At 40.8% G+C, this 22979-nt stretch overlaps 1 protein-coding gene across 2 annotated transcripts in view; it reads right to left on the bottom strand.

Annotated features, from left to right (window-relative positions):
• STK32A (serine/threonine kinase 32A) overlaps positions 1-21159 on the bottom strand; it is a 145016-nt gene extending 123857 nt beyond the window's left edge. Inside the window, exons 1-2 of one of the 2 annotated variants that reach the window (XM_065918856.1) lie at positions 20875-21159; positions 16583-16730 (exon numbers count right to left, since the gene is read on the bottom strand). In XM_065918856.1, the coding sequence (XP_065774928.1) occupies positions 16583-16634 (52 nt within the window). In that variant the 5' untranslated portion in view covers positions 16635-16730; positions 20875-21159. Of the gene's footprint in view, positions 1-16582; positions 16731-18053; positions 18131-20874 lie in introns of those variants that run through there. The other variant, XM_065918857.1, reaches the window with a different exon arrangement.
• Positions 21160-22979: the final 1820 nt, after the last annotated feature.

The raw sequence follows: 22979 nt of genomic DNA, 5'->3' as shown, positions 1-22979 counted from the left end.
AAGCAAAACTCTGGCATGTCCATCAGTGATGTATGGATTAAGGATTCAGGCCCAGTCCTAACTCTAGCCATTAGCTGACTACAGGGTCCTTCTGGAAAAATATTTTGAACATAATAGAAATCTTTCTCATCACCATCATGTAAGGGTAAATGCAGCCCCATGTGATAAATGCCTATAATAGTTGAACTCTACAAGTCATCTCTGAGCAAGTCCACACCTGGGTATGTACACCAAAGAATTGACAAGAACTCAAATGGGTGTTTGGGCACCAATATTCATCCAGTATTATCCACCATAGCCCAAAGATGGAAACAACTCAAGTGTCCATCAAAAGATGGATAAACAGTAGTATATATGTACATTGAAGTATTATACAGCTATAAAAAGGAAAGAAGTTCTAACACAACATGGATGAAACTTGAAGACATTATGCTAAGTGGAGTAATCCAGACTCAAAACAGGAAATATTGTATGATCATACTTAAATGAGGAGCTTTGAAGAGTCACATTCATCAAGAAAGAAAATAGAATACAAATAACCAAGGGCTAGAGGGAGAAGGAATTGAGCAGTCAATGTTTAAGTACAGAGTTTCTGCTTGGGATGATTAAAAAGTTCTGGATATGGGTAGTGGTGATATTTGCACATGGATATACTGTGCCACTTAACCATACACTGTTTAAAATTCCAACTTTTATGTAACAGTTTTCACAAAAAGTGATAAAAAGTTAGTTTTGAGCAAATGGCACAAAAATCTCCACAACTCATTCAAGTGAACATTTATTTTTAAGTAATATTCATACCTAAGATTAGGAAAAGGAAATGGCAACCCACTCCAGTAATCTTGCCTGGAAAATCTCATGGACGGAGAAGCCTGATAGGCTGCAGTCCATGGGGTCACGAAGAGTCAAACACGACTGAGGGACTTCACTTTCACTTTTCACTTTCATGCACTGGAGAAGGAAATGGCAACCCACTCCAGTGTTCTTGCCTGGAGAATCCCAGGGATGGTGGAGCCTGGTGGGCTGCCATCTATGGGGTCGCACAGAGTCGGACACGACTGAAGTGACTTAGCAGCAGCAGCAGAATACCTAAGATTAATCCCATATAAATAAACCAAACTGCTTTGAATATTATTTCACTATAGTGACGATTTACTATTCCAAACTAAGGAATAGTGTCTCTTGTCTCCTGTCATACAAATATTTCTTTAGGATTAAAAAATTATCAAACACTAAAAAAAAAAAGCAGTTGTAATCTAAGAGAGCATCAGTGCATTTTATCATTTAGGTATGTTTAAAACTGTGCAGTTAAATAAATTTTAGGCTGCTCAAGTTGTAGAACTGCAGAGCCACTAAATTAAACTTTCGAGAATTAACAAATTTTAAGAAATTATAGCACACTATCATGATATAAATGAAGCTGCAGAAGCATATAAAGCACTGTCTCAAATATATCAAATGCCTTTTATACACATGCACAGATAAACACTACTTAATGGATTCATTTAACAAGTTGGGTACTGAAGATATAAAAGCAAATAGAATGGACAAAAATCCCTGTCTTCAAGAAATTTACTTTATGATGAGGAGAAAAACACAATTAACGAATAAGTAAATTAAAGTAAGAAATTTAAAAAAAATATAGTGAGTGAGAAAGAGGCGAGGTGCCAGAGTGAAGAATGAGGACAGTTATGGAAACTCCGCAAAATATTAGCAAGAGTTATCTACAGGTTGAAATATTGAGGGTGACGTTTTTTTCTTCCTGACTTTATTTTCCAAGCTTTCTACAACTCAGGTGTAATACTTTTATCACTATAAAACTTGCCTTTCAATACACATTTCCTAAGAACAGCTGCAGTGTAGTTCATCTAATCTACCTTTGTACTAGAATGTTAGCCATAGGGAAAGCTGGGGCTGTAGTCTTCAGTGGAAATGCACTGGGGCAAACAAGCAAGCGAATTCCAGTTACCAATTAGGCACCTAAGACTTCAGTAGAAATACTTTTCAATGTTCAGTCAAGCCTTAGTTGAGAACATTTTTCCTGTTATGTTATACCCTGGACAGAAAGTGAAGTTATCCAAGTGACAATAACTTTAATATTTTATAAAGGTAAACCAAAGTTATCCTACAAGGTATCATACAATGAAGTTCATCTAAAAAAAGGCTGAAGGGTGAGTCAGTTACGATGATTACAGCCGTGAAATAAATTGTGAAAGACGTTGATGCAGGTCATTGAAATTGTCCTTAGAATCGAAATGAATAGAGGAAGACAAGTAAACTTGAGTGGTGATAAACTGTGTAATTTACTCTAGGGAAGAAGAGCTGTTATATATTGAACCTGTAACACGTCAGCAATAACGTGGTCTAAGGGATACGTGTGGGCTATAGCAGATGTGAAGATGAATGCCCCTGTGAAATAAAGTGACTCACCTCTCAGAGAGCAGGATGCACTGCTGGGCCTTTAATGAGTGTCTGACGTATTATTACTGAAAAGCAATCCCCTAGGTTTGTTTCAATTTATAAATTAATTCTGGTTGGCCATCGTGGGAGGATATCTATAACTGAAATAAATGAAAGTTATTTTATATCAAGATTCAGAATCTAGCTGTGTGGCTGTCTTATTTCCGGTCAGTGCTTTAACCTTCTGTGCCTCAGGCCTGTCACATTTAAATTACAGGCTGATATGTTCATAAAGGGTATTATGGTAGTTGGCCCCTGTCATTGCTCCTAATGAGAAAGTTACTGGGTGGTGAGTACATCTCCATATCAGTTCACAATAGTCGCTCAGTTGTGTCGGACAATGTGACCCCATGGACTGCAGCACACCAGGCTTCCCTGTCCATCACCAACTCCTGGATCGTACTCAAACTCATGTCCATTGAGTCAGTGATGCCATCCAACCATCTCATCCTCTGTCATCCCCTTCTCCTCCTGCTTACAGTCCTTCCCAGCATCATGGTCCTTTAAAATGAGTCAGCATTTTGCATCAGGTGGCCAAAGTACTGGAGTTTTGGCTTCAGCATCAGTCCCTCCAATGAATATTCAGGACTGATGTCCTTTAGGATGAACTGGTTGGATCTTCTTGCAGTCCACGGGACTCTCAAGAGCCTTCTCCAACACCACAGTTCAAAAGCATCAAATCTTTGGCACTCAGCTTTCTTTATGGTCCAGCTCTCACATCCATACATGACTACTGGGAAAACCATAGCTTTGACTAGACAGACCTTTGTTGGCAAAGTAATGTCTCTGCTTTTTAATATGCTGTCTAGGTTAGTCATAACTTTTCTTCCAAGGAGCAAGCATCTTTTAAATTCATGACTGAAGTCACCATCTGCAGTGATTCTGGAGCCCAAAACAATAAAGTGTCTCACTGTTTACATTGTTTCCCTGTCTATTTGTCATGAAGTGATAAGACCAGATGCCATGATCTCAGTTTTCTGAATGTTGAGTTTTAAGCCAACTTTTTTACTCTCTTCTTTCACTTTCATCAAGAGGCTCTTTAGTTCTTCTTTGCTTTCTGCCATAAGGGTGGTGTTATCTGCATATCTGAGGTTATTGATATTTCTCCCAGCAATCTTGATTCCAGCTTGTGCTTCATTCAGCCCAGTGTTTTCTATGATGTATTCTGCTTATAAGTTAAATAAGCAGGGTGACAGTATACAACCTTGACATACTCCTTTCCTGATTTGGAACCAGTCTGTTGTTCCACACCCAGTTCTGTTGCTTCCTGACTTGGATACAGATTTCTCTGGAGGCAGATAAGGTGGTCTGCTATTCCCATCTCTAGAAGAACTTTCCACAGTTTGTTGTTACCCACACAGTCAAAGACTGTGGCATAGTCAATAAAGCAGAAGTAGATGCTTTTCTGGAACTCTCTTGCTTTTTCGATACAACAGGTGTTGGCAGTTTGATTTCTGGTTCCTCAGCCTTTTCTAAATCCAGCTTGAACATCCGGAAGTTCATGGTTCATGTATTGTTGAAGCCTGGCTTGGAGAATTTTGAACATTACTTTGCCAGCCTGTGAGATGAGTGCAATTGTGTGGTAGTTTGAACATTCTTTGGCATTGCCTTTCTTTGGGATTGGAATGAAAACTGACCTTTTCCAGTCCTGTGGCCACTGATGAGTTTTCCAAATTTGCTAGCATATTAAGTTCAGCATTTTAATAACATCATCTTTTAGGATTTGAAGTAGCTCAACTGGAATTCCATCACCTCCACTAGCTTTGTTCATAGTGATGCTTCCTAAGGCCTGCTTGACTTCTCAGTCCAGGATGTCTGGTTCTAGGTAAGTGATCACACCATTGTGATTATCTGGGTCATGAAGATCTTTTCTGTATAGTTTTTCTGTGTATTCTGGCCACCTCTTCTTAATATCTTCTGCTTCTGTTAGGTCCATACCATTTCTGTCCTTTATTGAGACCATCTTTACATGAAATGTTCCATTGCTGTCTCTCATTTTCTTGAAGAGATCTCGAGCCTTTCCCATTCTATTGTTTTCCTCTATTTCTTTGCATTGATTGGCGAGGAAGGCTTTCTTATCTCTTCTTGCTATTCTCTGGAACTCTGCATTCAAAAGGGAATATCTTTCCTTTTCTCCTTTGCTTTTCACTTCTCTTCTTTTCACAGTTATTTGTAAGGCCTCCTCAGACAACCATTTTGCTTTTTTGCATTTCTTTTCTATGGAGATGGTCTTGATCCCTGTCTCCTGTACACTGTCATGAACCTCCGTCCATAGTTCATCAGGCACTCTGTCTATCAGATCTAGTCCCTTAAATCTATTTCTCACTTCCTCTGTATAGTCATAAGGGATTTGATTTACATCATACCTGAATGGTAGTTGTTTTCCATACTTTCTTCAACTTAAGTCTGAATTTGGCAGTAAGGAGTTCATGATCTGAGCCACAGTCAGCTCCCGGTCTTGTTTTCCTGCCTGTATAGAGCTTCTCCATTTTTTGCTGCAAAGAATATAATCAATCTGATTTTGGTGTTGACCATCTGGTGATGTCCATGTATAGAATCTTCTCTTTTGTTGTTGGAAGAGGGTGTTTGTTGTGACCAGTGTGTTCTCTTGGCAAAACTCTATTAGCCTTTGCCCGCTTCAGTCCGTACTCCAAGGCCAAATCTGCCTGTTACTCCAGGTGTTTCTTGACTTCCTACTTTTGCATTCCAGTCCCCTATAATGAAAAGGACATCTTTTTTGGGTGTTCAAAAAGGTCTTGTAGGTCTTCATGGAACCGTTCAACTTCAGCTTCTTCAGCGATACTGGTTGGGGCATAGGATTGGATTACCATGATATTGAATGGTTTGCCTTTGAAATGAACAGAGATCATTCTGTTTTTTTTGAGATTGCATCCAAGTACTGCATTTCGGACTCTTGTTGACCATGATGGCTACTCCAGTTCTTCTGAGGGAATCCCACTTTATTAAACCCAAATCTCACTTTACTGAACCACCCAGGATCATTCAACACAAGCAACTACTTCCTTCTTGAAAGAGTCTTCTCTTAGATTTCAGAACATGTTTTTCATATATCACAGGCTGTTCCTTCTTAATTTCCTTTGCTGATTGCTTTCCTCTGCCTGACTTCTAAATACTAGGGTTCTCCTCCTCTGTTTCTCCTTACTCTCCACTCTCCCAAGGCAGACTCATCTATGTCAGTAAAATTTAAAACCACGTCTTTATATCTCTAACCCAGAGTTTTCCACTCATCTCAGCTTCCTATGTGACATCAGCATTTTATACACAGTCATTTTATGTATCCAACTGAGAACTCTTAACTATGCCTAAACATGTCCCCACCCCTCAGCACCCCTTCTCTTGCATCTTAGCAAAATGTCACAGCCATCTACTTGTCTACTGAAGCAAATCCTAGAATTCATTCTTGATATTGTTCTTTCCTCTTAGTCCACATTCAATCTGTCAGTAACTCTCAATTATTTATTGAAAATACATGTTGAATAAACTCTCAGCTTTCCATCTCCCATTAGGTTAGCCCAGGGACCACCAACTTTCACTTCAAATGAATATAACTGTTCCAATTAAAAGACGTCACCTCTTTTTTTTTTTTTTTTTTCCTATTTCAGCCTCTTCATTGGTACTGATTAAATCAGTACTGATTAATCAGTACATAGAACTGATTAAAAATTACAATTGTATTTTTGGATTTTACAGATCAGAAAATCTTATCCACCTTAAAAACAGCAAACAAAAACTAGGGAAGAAGAGGAAAACTAACATTGGGTAACTTTTATTTTTTGTTTGTTAAGTAAGAACATTAAAAGTTATGGTGATCATGATAACAGCAGTAATAACTATGAGCAGTTAGTATGTGCTAGGCAGTGAGCTAAACACTTTTTATGGATAATCTTTTTATTCCTACAAAATATATTTGAGGCAGATACTATTATTAGGATCCACTTACATGTGAGAAAACGGGAGATCAGAGAGACAAGTCACTTCTCTAAGTTCTTACTGTGAAAAAAAATTGTATTTCCACAATCCGTAAATACTAGACGCACACAAGAAAAAAGGTATACTTAAATTCTTTACTAGTGTTACCTTATGAGAAACTTACTACATTGCTCTTGTTTTTCTCCTTTCACCACAGACTAAGAAAAGCATTGTATTTTTTCACAGAGGGTGTCTAGAAGCCACTGAATTAACCTGTGACTTAACTGACACCACAATGTTTAAGGTTGAAGGTCTACTCTAGAACATTTCACCGATGATCCACTGATAAAAAAATCACTTAGCTGCTTCCCTAGTCCTTTATCATCCAACTGTTTGGCAGCAAATGATTGCCACTAATACATGTGGAGCTTGGCAGGTCCTTTAAGGAAATACTTGAAACTTCTCCAGGAACGCAGCTTTCAAGGCCAATTGATGGCATTTGCCTGCATAGTCAGCACTTCCCTTTTATGAAACACGGCACTCCAGGGAGTCGGGGCTTTCCTGACACCAACTACTCATGCCAAGACCAAGCAAGGGGCACCAACAGCTTCTTTTTCTGCTGCCTGGACCCCAATTCATGAATTGGTTCAAAAGTCAGAAATACACTGGCTATTTCTTTAGAACAAATCAGGAAGTAGAAGTTGGGGCAGGATAGGGGATCAATACCCCCAATTGTTGGATGCCTCTCAGTTGACTAAATGTCCCTTGTAGCGAATAAACTACTTAATGACATTTCAAATGAATTACACTGATTTGAATCTAGGCTACCAAATAATGCATATATTTACAAAAACAATATAATTTATTCTCTAAAATAGTAGATTTATTGGTCCAAGTACTTCTACTGACTCAAACTGATGAAGAAAAAGAGTCTGTGAAGCCTGCCTTTGTTAAGCATCCGTAGAGCACAGATGTCAGTCTTCTTACCCAATCTTTTAGTGACAGCTCGATGGTTATGAATGAATATCAGATGAGCTCCTGGCGCACATAAATAAATGCCTTCAGGATGCTTTAGAGCAAGGGTTAGTACAACATGCCATGCAGGTTAAATCCCCCCCTCTATTTATTTTTATATGGCTCATAAGCTAAAAATGGCTTTCATATTTTTAAATGTTTGGAAAATCAAAATATTTTGTGACAAGTGAGTATGATGTAAAATTCAAATTTCAGTGTCTACAAGTAAAAGTGTTATTGAAACAGAGCCATATTTGTTAATCTCCTCACTGCCTATGGCTGCCTTCATGTGGCTACACCAGAGTGAGTCATTGTGACAGAGGCCGAACAGAACAACACAGAATATTTACTGTCGGGCCCACCACAGGAAGAGCATATCAACCCCTACTTTCAACTCTTCTTAGAAATAACAAAAACGTAGGTAACTCAAGTGTAGAACAAGGTTAATATCACTTATTGTACTGTAAATATGCCTCCAGGAAGGAAAGAAGAAATAGTTCAGGAGAGGGAGAAAAATAGCCTCTGCCAGTCTAGTGAATTCAAAATCTGTAACCATAGTTTTTTCAGTCCTTTCAACCATACAAATGGTGCTGTGTCCTATTTTAAGAGGAATATAATTCCATCATTGTGTGCGTGTGTTTACAAAAAGTTTCCACAAACGGCCCCCGAGCAATGTATAGTTGAAATCCCGGTATAATTCATAGAACCTGGACTGGTAAAGTGCTGGGTCTCTGTAATTAAATTTACACTTGCAAGGCCACGTGCATGTGTGCTAAGTCGCTTCAGTCAGGTCTGACTCTTTGAGACCGTATGGACTGTAGCCCACCTCTGTCCATGGGATTCTCCAGGCCAGAAAACTGGAGTGGGTTGCCATTTCCTCCCCCAGGGGATCTTCCTGACCCAGGGATCAAACCTGTGTCTCTTATGTCTCCTGCACTGGCAGGCAGGGTCTTTACCACTAGCGCCACTTGGGAAGCCCATATAGCAGAAGTCAGCTTCTCTGAAGGCCTTCACTCCCATTTTCATTGAAGTAGTTGCTGAATATTGAAGCCAGCTAACCAATTTAATTTTTCAACCTAGGTTAGTTTCAAGATGAAAAAAAAATGTCTGTAACTTTGGATAGGATAAAAAGTTAGTACAGCATGATTGTTTAATAATGAGTAACTGCTTCAACATACTTTGTGCATAAGACACTCTGAACTAAAATGTTCTTTAAAAACTCAAAAGCAGTTATCTCCCAGTCTAATTCCCATTTGGACTGGAAGCATCCCACCATTAAAGAGAGCTACCCTCTATTTTACTTATTAACCTCCATAAACATGCATTGTGTTGCCTGAAAAACTTGTAGGCAGGAGACTTTACAGAAGAACATCATCGCTTTTCAGCTGTGGAGATTCTGCAAGCTCTTAAATCAGGGAAGGGAGGAAGAAAGGGATAAATGGGAAGAAACGATGTTTCCAATAGAAAGTGTTCATGATCATAACCTTTTGCTTCCCAAATTGAGATCCACAGAGAATTATTTGCCAAAAGGTATTAAAAGGTTTTCCACAACCTGATTTAATTTTGAAATAAGTTTAAAAATTATCAGAGTCCTGAGATTTCAATATTGTTGCACATTTCAGAGCCATTATTATGCTCATAAGCACTGTGAATCTCCAAAGGAAGGATGTAAGTTGCCTAAATTTGTTTGCGTAGATTCTCCCAAACATGCTTTTCTAACCCACTGCTCAGGAAACATGCAAATTGGAAGCACCACCTCTGTCTTTGATGTCTGTTTTCTTGGCTCTGTCTAGCCTGTTTCTCCCTTACTCTTCTGATACCTTAGGATAGGGGAAATAAAGCCCTCCCAAATTAAAAGTGTTTGTTGCCATAAAAGTGGATCTGAGATTATTTATGACAAATCCTTTAACTAAATGTTAGACTGTCCAAGATAATGGTTTTAAGGAGCCAGTTCTCACTAGGGAAATGTTCATTTTACTTTCCCAACCATTTTACACAAAATACTAAATAATATCAGACAACATTACTCAAGTTTGAGAGGGGGAAGTCTGAAATTCATTTGCCTACCCCACTGGGACATTAAAATAACAAGGAAGAGTCTGAAAGTCCTTCAGGGCTGGAATCAATTCAGTAACCTTCCATTTCTTTGGATTGCAAATCTGTGGCCAATTTTTTTGGCCCAACATTTTGAAGGACCCATTGCCTCTCCCAAAGAAGATGTAGGAAAGCTGGAAGCAGTCGCACACATCCTAGGAGACGAGTGATGCCAAATGAAAGCGGAACACTGAGTTTGCAGCAAGTCCAAAGAACAATGCAATAATTGAGCTCTCTGCAAACTCAGCATCGATGTACTCTTTGTAGAGCCTTTTTAATGTAAGGCCAACTTTTCTCAGCTACAGTCCTCCAGAAGAAAGTTGTCTCTTGGTTTAACTAAACCAACTCCATCACCTCTACATGATTTGTATGTGCTTGGAAACACATACAACTTGCAGTGATTACAAGATCCTTTTCTGTTGCCCAGACCCTGAATTATAACCAAGTTCACTTTCTCCTGCGTTAAAGAATTTCTTTCCATAAGTCAGCCTGAAAACCTCAACAACTGGGCTTTGAAAATGCTAATCTTTTAATAAAACAAGCAAAAACAAAAACAAAAACTGCGGCATTCAAAGAGAGGAAATAAAGCAGATATAAAGAACAAGCTACAAACATTAATAACAAGTACTACCCGCATTTCTTTTCTTTCAGGAAACTTAGAAGGTTTTTCTGTATTATTCCTCATTTCTCATGGTATCCCCATGGTAGTTGGTTTTGGGGGAAAACTGTCACAATGTCTGGTCAAATGGGATTACTTAAACAATCTGCTTTGGACTTAAATCAGGAGAAGTTAATTTATTGACTTTTCAACCCAATGAGTTCATGATTTTGCCTTAAACAAAAATATCATTCTCCCAGAAGAGATCAAAGAAAAGTCAGATGAGATTATGTTTTCATGAAGTTAATAATTTGGTTTCTTTTCAGAGGACTTATATAGGTTTTCACAGAATTCATAAGCTCTGCCATCTGGCAATCCAATTCTGTTGATAGAATTGTGAATAGGTCATATTAACTATGGCATCTACACAGTTGCATGTCATCAATGCTGTGTCTTTCCAAAGTAGAAATACTTAAAAGAATTCATGCTCAGAGACTCTGATCCTGGTAAATAATGTTATAACTAGCATTAAGTGGGTGGTTACTTTATATGAGATACCTTGCTGAGTATTTTACCTGCATTAGTTTAGTCTACCCTCACAATGACCCAGTGAAGTATATGTCCAATTAACTTGCATTTTATATATGAAGAAACGGAGCTTACAGAGGTTTAATAACTTGTACAATAGAAGGATTTTTTTTTCAAATTAATTCACTAGTAATTATTTAATTTTGGGACCTTTTCTATGGAATTTCAAATCCTTTTAGAACATTTATAATTAGATTGACTCTGGTGTTTGATGGTTGATCAGGCTATATATATCTCCTTTGATTTTTCACATAAAAATACACAGATGGCTAGTTTGTGGCACAGCTACAAACTGTATTTGAATCTGTGTATGGTTTTTACTACCAGGGCCCTGGTATATTATATCAAGTGGTCTCCCACTACTAAAATATAAAACATAATTAGGAAGACAGTGTGGTGAGTGGTTCCTCAAAAAATTAAAGACTTATCATGTGATCCAGGAATTCTGCTTCTAAAGGATGTACCGGTTGAAGACAGGCTTGAACAGATACTTGTACACCCATGTTCACAGCAGCATTATTTATAGTAGTCAAAAGGTAGAAATAACCCAATGTTCATTGATGAATGAAAGACTAAATTCAAAATGTGTTATCTGCATACAGTGTAGACTGTTTCTCAGCATTAAAAAGGAATGGAATTCTGATACATGCTACAGTATGGATGAACCTTGACAACTGAAATAAACCAGACACAAAAGGACAAATCATACATGATTCTACTTTATAAGGCATCTAGAATAGTTAAAGGACTTCCCTGGTGGCTGACATGGCAAAGAATCCAGCTGCGAATGTAGGAGACCCAGGTTCCATCCCTGAATCAGGAAGATCCCCTGGAGAAGGAAATGGCAATCCACTCCAGCATTTTTACCTGGAGAATTCCATGGACAAGAGGAGATTGGCAGGCTATAGTCCATGGGGTCGCACAGAGTCAGACACGATCAAGTGACTAATACACACACAGAACAGTTAAAATCATAAAGACATAAAGTAGAATGGTGGTTGTCAGAGGCTAAGGGGACGAGGGAATGGAGAATTAATGTTTAATGGCTACAAAACTTCAGGAAGATTAAAAAGCTCCAGGGACTTTCCAGGTGGCTCAGTGGTAAAGAATCTGCTTGCAGTACAGGAGCCTAGGGAGACACAGGTTAGATCCCTGGGTTGGGAAGACCCCCTGGAGGAGGGAATGGCAACCCACTCAAGTATTCTTGCCTGGGAAATCCCGTGGACAGAGGAGCCTGGTGGGCTACAGTCCATGGGGTCCAGAGATAGATGGTGGTGATGGCTGCCCCCAGATGTACCCTCTCAATGCCACTGAACTGTACACTTAAAAGTGGTGAAAATGGTACATTTTATTATATATATTAGAGTGTTAGTCACTCAGCATCTCCAACTCTTTGTGACCCCCTGGACTGTAGCCTGCCAGGCTCCACTATCCATGGGATTCTCCAGGCAAGAGAATGGGTGGGTACTGGAGTGGATAGCCATTACTTCTCCAGGATATCTTCCCGACCTAGGGATCAAATCTAGGTCTCTTGCAATGCAGGCAGATTCTTTACCATCTGAGCCACCAGGGAAGCCCATATATATTATACCACACACACAAATAATCAGAACTTAGGTTTGCCTTAAACCACAAAACAGTAGTATCATGTATGATCTACTTGGTAAGAAATGACTTAACAGTAATTAACTAAGCAAGCCTTCTGCTCTTCTTCAGCAGCTGTAAAGCTTATACTTTGTTTTCACTAAATAAAGATCAACATGAGTAACTAACAGAATGATTCTCTCAAGATCAGTATCAGATGGACCAGCATGAAACAGAAACTGTCAGGATGAATTCTAGAGAGAATAGCTTATCTCAAGGGACATCCACTAACATCTTATTCCTTAATTACCTTTGAAGTAAACCAAAACACTTCTTCCATGAGAAAGAAATCTTGAAATATTACTTGGGAAAAATAGGTGCAAATTTTCTTCTCAAATGTATAATGGGAATAGTAAACAATCTTCAATCACATCTTGGGATTCTTTTCAGCAATATTTTAAAATAATTAAATTGGTTCATTTAAGTGCCCTAGATTCTGGCTCCATTTGATTATTTATATAAAAATACAGAGATCAAATATGATACAGGCATTAATGTTCTTGGATCAGTCAGTGCTTTTTGTCATTGTTTCTTGGTTTGAAGCCTCATAGCAATCAAATAAAAACTTTCCTTCTGCTCAGTCCAGAGCTATGAAAGGAGTCAAATCTATATTATAGGATATATTCATTTAAGAAGTAACCAGAATGTCATAATTTTCCTCCCCAAAACTCAATGATCTTATCAAAAAATAATATGGCAATTAAATATGAGCCCTTTTCATAATATACAAACTCATTCTCATCAGAATGTGGAGATATAGGCAACTGGTCATTTCTGATTTTGTCACTATTTGGACTTTTTCTTGTGCTTGAACTATTCTGTTATTACATGAGTGGCTTACTCACATTTTTCAGGCTTTACTTCAGGTGTTACTTCCTCAGAAAGGCCAGCTCTGGTCACACCCTATCTGCAGTCTCCTCTCCATCACCCTGTCACTCTCCATAAGGTCCTCAGATCCTTCCCTTGGTGCCACTTGAACACTGTCTGAAGTCACCCGGTTCGTGTATTCACTAACGAGTTTCTTGTTTGCCTCCCACCAGTAGAACAAGAGCTCCACAAAGGCAGGGAAGGGGCGTCCTGTACCCTACTCTGCTCCTCACATCCAGCAGAGGGATGGGCTCCTAGTAGACGCATTTGTCTTTCTACTTCTGCTTTACAACTCAGCATGTAAACGGACTCAGAGTCTTGCCCTGGGAAGTGCAGACATACTGTTATGCTCAGCTCTTCTCTCTAAGGATGCTACTGTAGGCTCATCTGCTGGGGGCCAAGACAACAAAAAATGGTGACCTAGAGTGTACTGAAAGGAAAGCTATGATAAACCTAGAGAGCATATTAAAAAACAAAGACATCACTTTGCTGACAAAAGTCCATATAGTCAGAGCTATGATTTTTCCAGTAGTCATGTATGGATGTGAGAGTTGGGTCATAAAGAAGGCTGAGCTCTGAAGAACAATGTGTTGCTGGAGAAAATTCTTGATAGTCCCCTTGGACTTCAAGGAGATCAAACCAGTAAATCCTAAAGGAAATCAACCCTGAATATTCATTGGAAAGACTGATGCTGAAGTTGAAGCTCCAATACTTTAGCCACCTGATGCCAAGAGCCAACTCACTGGAAAGGACCCTGATGCTGCGAATGATTGAAGGCAGGAGGAGAAGGGGATGGCAGAAGATGAGATGATTGAACGGCATCACTGATTCAATGGACATGAGTTTGAGCAAACTCCAGGAGATAGTGAAGGACAGGGAAACCTAGTGTGTTGCAGTCCATGGGGTTGCAAAGATTTAGACATGGCTGAACAACTTATATGCAGAGTACATCATGAGAAATGCTGGGCTGGAAGAAGCACAAGCTGGAATCAAGATTGCCGGGAGAAATATCAATAACCTGATATGCAGACGACACCACCCTTATGGCAGAAAGTGAAGAGGAACTAAAAAGCTCTTGATGAAAGTGAAAGAGGAGAGTGAAAAAGTTGGCTTAAAGCTCAACACTCAAAAAACTAAGATCATGGCATCTGGTCCCATCACTTCATGGCAAATAGATGGGGAAACAGTGGAAACAGTGTCAGACTTTATTTTTTTGGGCTCCAAAATCACTGCAGATGGTGATTGCAGCCATGAAATTAAAATACACTTACTCCTTGGAAGGAAAGATATGACCAACCTAGATAGCATATTAAAAAGCAGAGACATCACTTTGCCAACAAAAGTCCATCTAGTCAAGGCTATGGTGTTTCCAGTGGTCATCTACGGATGTGAGAGTTGGATTATAAAGAAAGCTGAGCACCGAAGAATTGATGCTTTTGAACTGTGGTGTTGGAGAAGACTCTTGAGAGTCCCTTGGACTGCAAGGAGATCAGTCCTGGGTGTTCACTGGAAGGACTGATGCTGAAGCTGAAACTCCAATACTTTGGCTGCCTCATGTGAAGAGCTGACTCATTGGAAAAGATCCTGATGCTGGGAGGGGTTGGGGGCAGGAGGAGAAGGGGATGACAGAGGGTGAGATGGCTGGATGGCATCAACCTTAGTTATGAATCTGTAGGGACCACAGTGAACCAAACACATGAAATCCAAGCCTTTTTGTCTTCCCATTTTAGACATGGGAAAAATCAAGTAACACCCTCTAGATCTTTGACTTTACAGCTTGATAGAGCAAAGCAAGGCTATAGATATGAGTGGAAAAAAGTTTTCTTAAGACCATTTTCAAACCATATAATTTCAGGGTTCCTATGCAGTATTTTGTATAGGTAGTCATGACACATCTCTGAATTGATAGTGAACAGCTAGCCACAAAGCATCTTGATTGGCCAGACATTTGTTTTTTTAAAGGGTCCAAACAAAAACTCAAAAACTAAGATCAGACCAGACTTTTGTTTGTTCCCCAGCCATGGCAGATAGCTAATTGTCCCTTTCTTGTATAACAGAACAGAACTCCTTATTTTTAGAAGGTTCATCGCCATGCAAGATAAGTAACTAAACTTCTCAGTCTCCCTTGTGACTAGGTCTGTAAGTGTAAGTGACAAGCAGCAGGCAAATCGCACCCTTAAAAGGTGTGGGCTTGGTCTCCCCGCTCTCCCCCTTCCTGTGGCTGGGATGTGATGTGGTGGTGAGCCACCCTGAGGCATGAGGGTGATAGTAACACTCGGGCTACCAAACGCTAGAAAGAAGCCAACCTGTCCCTAACCCTTCAGAGTCACGTCTCACTTGGGTTACCTATGCCTAGAATGCTAACATGAGAAAGAAAAACACAACCATCTTCTTTAAGTCACTGTTACTTGTAAGCTTCTGTTTTAGCAAATTTTCCTTGATGATTCGGATGCTATCTCATCATTTTTGCAAAGTGCCTTTAGGATCTCAAAATGATAACATTCTGGAGTTGAAAAAGAACTTCAAGTTTACTACCCTCTCCTCTCACTTGATTGATGAGGAAGTTGAAAGTAAACTTCCTGAACCACACAGGTAGCTGAGAAGAGGACTAGGGCTCAAATCTCCTGAATTTCCATTCATTGTTCTTTTCCTTTGTGGTCCAATTAACAGAACTCCCTGGAAATGATTCTGGGGGCTACCTCTGGGGCACCTGGGCAACTTACTAGCTGGGGTCCAGGGCCACTTTTCCCCCAGACAACCTAACAGCATGTACCTATAAGGCTGCTGTAAAGTTTCACTTTTCTCCAATGAAACTGATCCTTTTTTCTATGACCTAGCATTGTGGAAATTGGCAAGGACCCTAGGAACATGTAAGTTGGAAGCTCAGAAGGCACAAACTTGCCTCACTCCACTCTATAATATTATGAGTATTATCATTCACATGCAATTTAATAATAAAAGAAATTTTCTGTAACAGCTACCAGTAGGGGTAACTTAATCTGTCAAAGGAGCAGCACAGAGAATTAAATCATTTAGTTTCAAGGTCTTCTATTGAAACCAGGTGCCCACTCACAGCTCCCTTTGAACAAAGGGCATTGGCAGAGTCATGATTAAGAAAACTATCCAAGGTCCCATGGAAAGTGGAAGGTAAAATCCAGCTCTTAGCATGCAAGGTTATGCTCAGGCTTATCTTTGCATTTCTACCTTTTTTAAAGGTCTTATTGGGTTGGCAAAGAAGTTCACTTTGGTTTTTTCCTAAGATGGTATGGAAAAGCCTGAAGGAACTTTGTGGCCAATCCAGTACATGGCAATTTATTATGAAGTGAGAAGCTTATATCTGAATTCTGCAAGTTCTATATTTATATACAATTATTGAACATTTCTCACCATCATCATTTTCATCAAACACTGGTGGTTTGCTTGAAGTGTTGGCTCCCATAGTTGAGTCTACCGAGACCTGGACCTTCCACTTACATTATTCCAGAAGAAACATTCATCTTCACTCAAAAGGGGTCTGGAAACCTCAGCTAGGTATCTGGGAGATAAAAAGAAAAGGAATTCTTATGATATGGTGTACTCAGGTGTACCTGATTACAGACAGTAGCTGAAATTAAGCTAATATGAACCACTGCAGTAAAATGTTTCATTCTTGAAAATGACAATTTCAGAAATAACAGAGAACATCTAACATCTGGGAGAACCCACTACATGGCCTCATCAGAAGTGGACCTGGACTTATAAAGAGGGAGGAAAGCAAAATATTTTTCTAAGTGTGAAGACAAGCTTAAAATGAGGTCAGCAATGCTTTAAAAAAAAAATTACTTTTGGCCATGCTGTGTGGTTTGCAGTGTCTTAAACCAGTCCCTCCACCAGGGATTGAACCTGGGCCCCTGAAGTGAAAATGCTTAGTCCTAACCACTGGACCACCAGGGAATTCCCAGCTGTGCTCTATGTAACACATATAAAATAAAAGAAATATTGTATTGTGATTTTCTATATCTTTGAGAAAATAGGTTAATTTTAAACATTTTTCGATGGGTGATCAAGTTAATTTTCAGTCATAAAAAAAATCTCCTCTTTCCTCTGACCCTGGCAGTTACTACAATATCAAAGGCACAAGTTCTGAGTTTGGGCTTGACCATACTAGCAAGTCGCAGAGTTTCATGGAACATATTTCTTTTTTTCCCTGAACTTGAAGATCATAACAGTCCTCACCTCAAAGACAAATATGATTTTGTGAGATAATACATAATATATTTTCACAGTACAAGTGCTCAATAATTGTAGTCAGCTAGGAAGCTTGGATAACACGTGAGAGCTAAAAAGCCCTGAAAAGTGTATATTTACAGCTTTGATCATTTTTAACATAATTATACAAAAGCTTTACTTTCCTGGAAACTGGTATGGAAAACTGACACTGATAATGGCTTTTAAACTGCCCATCTCTCAAGTGGGAGAAACAATGCCTTCTGCAGAAATCACAACCTCAGATGCCTACAAGAGCCAGAGGGAAATGGAAATGAGTGAGCTGGACCAGGTAGAGGATATTACTGCCTGCTGGGACACTGGCGACCTGCGAAATCCAGCTTCCATCAAAAAGACTGTTGCTAAAGTGCAAACACAGGCCCTGGGGGCCAGATCTTTAGGTCTACCCCACAAAAGGATAAAAACCTAGATTTTATATAAAACAATATTTAAAAGTTCATATCAGCTATATGGCTTTACCATATCTCATGCATGGGACAGATACGGCTGATCAGTTCAGTTGCTCAGTTGTGTCTGACTCTTTGCGACCCATGGACTACAGCATGCCTGCCCCTGTCCCTCACCAACTCCCGGAGCTTGCTCAAGCTCATACCTACTGAGTCGGTGATGCCATCCAACCATCTCATCCTCTGTCATTCCCTTCTCCTCCCACCTTCAATCTTTCCCAGCATCAGGGTCTTTTCCAACGAGTTGGCTCTTGGCATCAGGTGACCAAAGCATTAGAGCTTCAGCATCAGTCCTTTCAAAGAATATTCAGAACTGGTTTCCTTTAGGATTGACTGGTTTGATCTCCTTGCAGTCCCAGGTACTTTCAAGAGTCTTCTCCAACATGAGACAGTCTGTGTGAGGCAACTAGCACCATGCCTGGCACATAATTTGCAAAGAATTAATACTAGCTATTGCTACTTTTAATAGTGCAATATTTCCTTATGTTGATTTTTATGACACCTGTTGATTTCCTCTTGAACTTTTTGCACATGACAAGAATACAAGTTAGAGTCAGAATGAGTCAGAATGGAAAAAAGTGTCCCAAGTGAACCTGGACTAAGGATGAGTAATTGAAAAGGAATTTGAGTAGCCCCTATGCAAATCTAGGAGAAAAGCTCCTTTTCCTATTAGAGGAAATGTAAGTAAAGCCTTCATTTGGAAGGCAGACTCATTAAGGAAATGCTACTTTTCATAATGAAAGCCAACTGCTGGCAAAGTGCCTTCTGGACCTGAAACAGAAGCATTAAATGGAGAGCAAAGACAGAATCAGCAATCAGGAAGCAAGAGATTAAATAATATGGGGGAGGGTAGGGAGGGGCAGGAGGTAACAGGTGGCTGGAGGAAGCTGGGGGGGTGGGGATGATGGAGATGAGAGATAGAAAGAACTCAACTGTATCTCTGGGCTACAAACAGAGGGCTTGTAATCCCTGAGGGTGAGGAAGAAGTGGGTGGGATACTCAGTATTTCCTTGCAGGCTAGGCAGAAGCAATGGAGTGCCCTGTGTGTTTCATTATTGCATTTAGAGTCCGGAATAAGTGGGGAATAGTAAAGGTTGAGCCACAGATAACATCAGAGAGGCTTAGTCCTAAAGAGAACATCAATTTTAAGGAGTTGGTGATTGTTAATATTGCAGACAGGGGCTACATTCTCTTCAGTTTTGTGAGTAAAACCTCAGTACACATAGCTTTCACACCACACCCCAATCCTGCCACTCTTGGATTTTTCTTCACACCTCAGGCTTTTCTCAAGTAGCCCATCTTCCCACAACACAAAGTGTACTGACTGAGCACTGACCTTGGAAGTTGTCAGGTCAGAAACAGAAAGAGGGATATGATTCCAATTTGCCATATTTCCGAGTTCTGTTCTGATGTGTAGGCAATTTTGTTTACCAAAGATCCAGTGATGTTCTTTAGTGTAGGAAGAAAATATGTCAACAGGGAACCACTCTTGTATGGGGAATGGGCAGAAGACTTGGCCTACTGGGTTGTAGCTTATCCATTGTGTTAAAACACTCAATCCTTTCGAGAATCGTCTTTCTCTTTTTCTTCCTTTGTAGATAACCAAACTGGTAACTTCCCCTCATATCCAGAAAGAAATCAACCTTTCGTGGCAGGCAAAAGGAGACACATCTTTTCCATTCCACTGAACAGGGCCCAGAAGAGCTACAGGCCTCTTTCCTACCAACCCCCACACCCTTTCCTGACCTGATATTAACTCTGCAGTGTTACATAAGCATCATTTTGAGATATTAAGGGGGCAGTCACCACCCATGGAAGTGAACATCCTAGACAGAAAATTCAAGAGAAGCAGCAATGTGTCTTATTAAGGAAATCAAGGAGTTTCCAGATTCTCCCTTGACCTGACCATTTATCAGATTATTAACTATAGACAATGTTTGACCTTTGGCCTATGCTTTGGGAGGAGGTCAACAGGTGAGCTGCTCCAAGCAGCTCAGACTCCCTAGGTAAAGAGGTGTCTTCTCCAGGAAGAACCTATGCTGTGATGCAAGAAAGTTGTAACTTCTGACAGAACTGTCTAGTTTTATTCCCACAGGATATGCACAGAGATAACTTATTTTGTTTGCATCTGAACAACAAAACTGCTTAAACAGAGACAAATTTAGAAACACAAGAAAGAAAGAAAATATCCTGAAAAAGATCCAAGTTAACATCACTTGCAGTTAACTATTGTTTATATTTCATCAACTTTTGCTTCATCATTTTTATATATTAAAACCTACAGGAAAATAGTTTTTCCATCTCAGTCTTCATGCCAAATTCATCCCCTTTTATACTTCCCCCAAACAGCTGCGATTATGAATGTGATTGTATACATTTTACAGACAACTTTCTGTGATTTTACACACACAGTGTGTCTTTTAAAATGTTACCTAAGTGACATCAGACAGTAGGTATATTTTGCATCTTACTGATCATTACCATTATACTTGTGCTATCTACAAGTATAATGTAGATTATACAGCTCTGATTTCTACTTTTTAAGTGCTGCATAGCAGTCCACTGTGTGACTCCATGGCACTTGGTATAAAACTATTCCAATTCTTCAGCTTTGGGGCAGGTGTGTGTGTGAGGGGGGTAAAGTCTGGTGGAGATGAAGCCAGTCATCAAAGGCAATGTTGGCTTGTTTTGAGGCTGGGTAAGAGAAACAAGCGGAAAAATTGATACCTCCCACACTTACCCCAGCAAATATTTATTGAAGTCTGTCTGTCTCGACCTGAGCCAGAGGCTGGTGGACAAAGTGGGATACACATTTCAACGAAGCTAGGAATGGTCCCTTTCAGCTTGTGGTGGGTCATCCCGACTGCCTGCTTTTGTCTTCTCTTTCCTTTCAACTTCCTAGTTTCCCACCAGTGCTCTTAGTATGCAGGTTTATTTAAAAGGAAAAAGATCTAGAGCATCACTCACCTCACTCCGTTATCCCTTTCACGCCTTCAGAGAAGCTCAGACTGGTGCTTCCACCCGGGGAACAGGGGCTAAAAGAGCAACTCCGAGCAAGAGGAGTGAGCGGGGAATGGTGCCCTGCGGCCGGCCGTGTGAGCGCTGGGCTGGGCGGAGGCGGGCGGGCACCTGCGGCTGGGCTGCCGAGGGGTCCAAGCGCCAGCCGCGCGGCTCCTCTGGGAGGGGTGGCTCCAGGGCGGAGGCCAGACGGCGGGCGGTCCCAGGCTCCCTGCTCCGCGGAAGCGGTCAGGCGGGGGAAGGCGAGGAGGGAGGCCGGCGCGGTGGGGAGCTGGCGGCGGGGTCCCGAGGCGACTTGGCACGATCTGGACTCGCAGGCAGGCAGGGCACGCCCCGACTTTCCCGACCGAGACCCGGTTCCCCTGAAGTGACCCCCTTCCCCCGCAAGAAGCCCAGGCGGCGCCGGGGAGGACGGTGGATGCGGGAATGGCAGATTCTTAGACTTCCTAAGGGATGGTGCGAAGGTCCAAGAGAAGGTTGAGAATGTTAACGATCCTGACCTGCAGGATCGTTTAACGATTCTGGTTTCACAGATTTCTCCGTTTCACAGCTGGGGAAATTGAGACGCAGAGAAGGAAAATACTTGCCCAGTGTAACAGAATTAATGGAGAGAACCTTTTCTAGACCCGGATCTCCTGGCTCCCCGAGCCCCCGTGTTTAACCTCAGCCCCGCTCGAAGTTTCTTTGTTCTCTTCCATGGAAGCCCCCTCTACTTCCCCCCTGTAATAATCAACACGATTGAAATAACTTCTTCACGTTTTCCCTCTGACCAGAGTCACACACACTTAAGCCATTGGAGAACTGGCACATAGGTTTCTTTTTTTTCTTTTACTTTTTTTTTTAGATTTTGAAGATCCCCGGAGAAGGATATGGCTACCCACTCCAGTATTCTTGCCTGGAGAACCCCATGGACAGAGGAGCCTGGTGGGCTACAGTCCATGGGGTCAGGAAGAGTCAGACACGACTGAGGGACTTACACTTTCACTTTTCATAGTTGCTTTACTGTGTATAAAATAGATAACTCCTGGCACATAGGTTTCTTACTGAAATGACCGGAGTGTGAGAAGATGGTCAGTGGTGAGGCAGGGAGACCAGAAGGTGTAGGTCTAGTCTAGGAGTGGGTTGGGAATAGTTTATGTTCAAGTCCAGCATTCCCTTGCAATGTGAAAATGCCAGCTCTTTGTTGCCAAATATTCAGATTTTAAAAGAGAAGCTAGAAATGAGAACTGTGTGAAATCTCCCATCATTTATCAGTTCAGTTTAGTTCAGTCGCTCAGTCGTTTCCGACTCTTTGCGACCCCATGAATCGCAGCACGCCAGGCCTCCCTGTCCATCACCAACTCCCGGAGGTTACTCAAACTCATGCCCATCATTTATAAACACTGGCATATTTTAAGAATGTTTAAAAACTATGTTGGTCCAACAAAATGCGTCAATGGCTGAAATGTATTTTTTTCAGTCTCCACTTTTTGATTTATCTAGATACAAAGTTGCAGAGTCCTGGAACCACCTTGGCGTCCTTCAGTTCAGTCGCTCAGTCACGTCCAACTCTTTGCCACCCCGTGGACTGCAGCACGCCAGGCCTCACTGTCTGTCACCAACGCCCAGAGCTTACTCAAACTCATGTCCATCAAGTCGGTGATGCCATCCAACCATCTCATCCTCTGTCGTCCCCTTCTCCTCCCGTCTTCAGTCTTTCCCAGCATCAGGGTCTTTTCCAATGAGTCAGTTCTTCACATCAGGTGGCCAAAGTATTGGAGATTCAGCTTAGCCATCAGTCCTTCCAATGAATATTCAGGACTGATTTCCTTTAGGGTGGACTGGTTGAATCTCCTTGCAGTCCAAGGGACTCTCAAGACTCTTCTCCAATACCACCCATGGGTACAGTGTATCCTAGGAATGTAAAACTTGACATAACCTTGAACTTCAACTGGCCTACTCTCTACTTTGATAGTGGAGGTCCTGAGGAAGGAATTACCTAAAAGCCAAACAGTCAGTTGGTGGCAGAACTCTGTAGAAATTTACTTTATATTGCCAACTCCTTATGAAAACCT

The sequence above is a fragment of the Muntiacus reevesi genome, chromosome 1 (genome assembly GCF_963930625.1).
Source record: "Muntiacus reevesi chromosome 1, mMunRee1.1, whole genome shotgun sequence".
Classification (NCBI taxonomy): Eukaryota; Metazoa; Chordata; class Mammalia; order Artiodactyla; family Cervidae; genus Muntiacus; species Muntiacus reevesi.
This window is presented reverse-complemented; position numbering and strand designations above follow the sequence as displayed.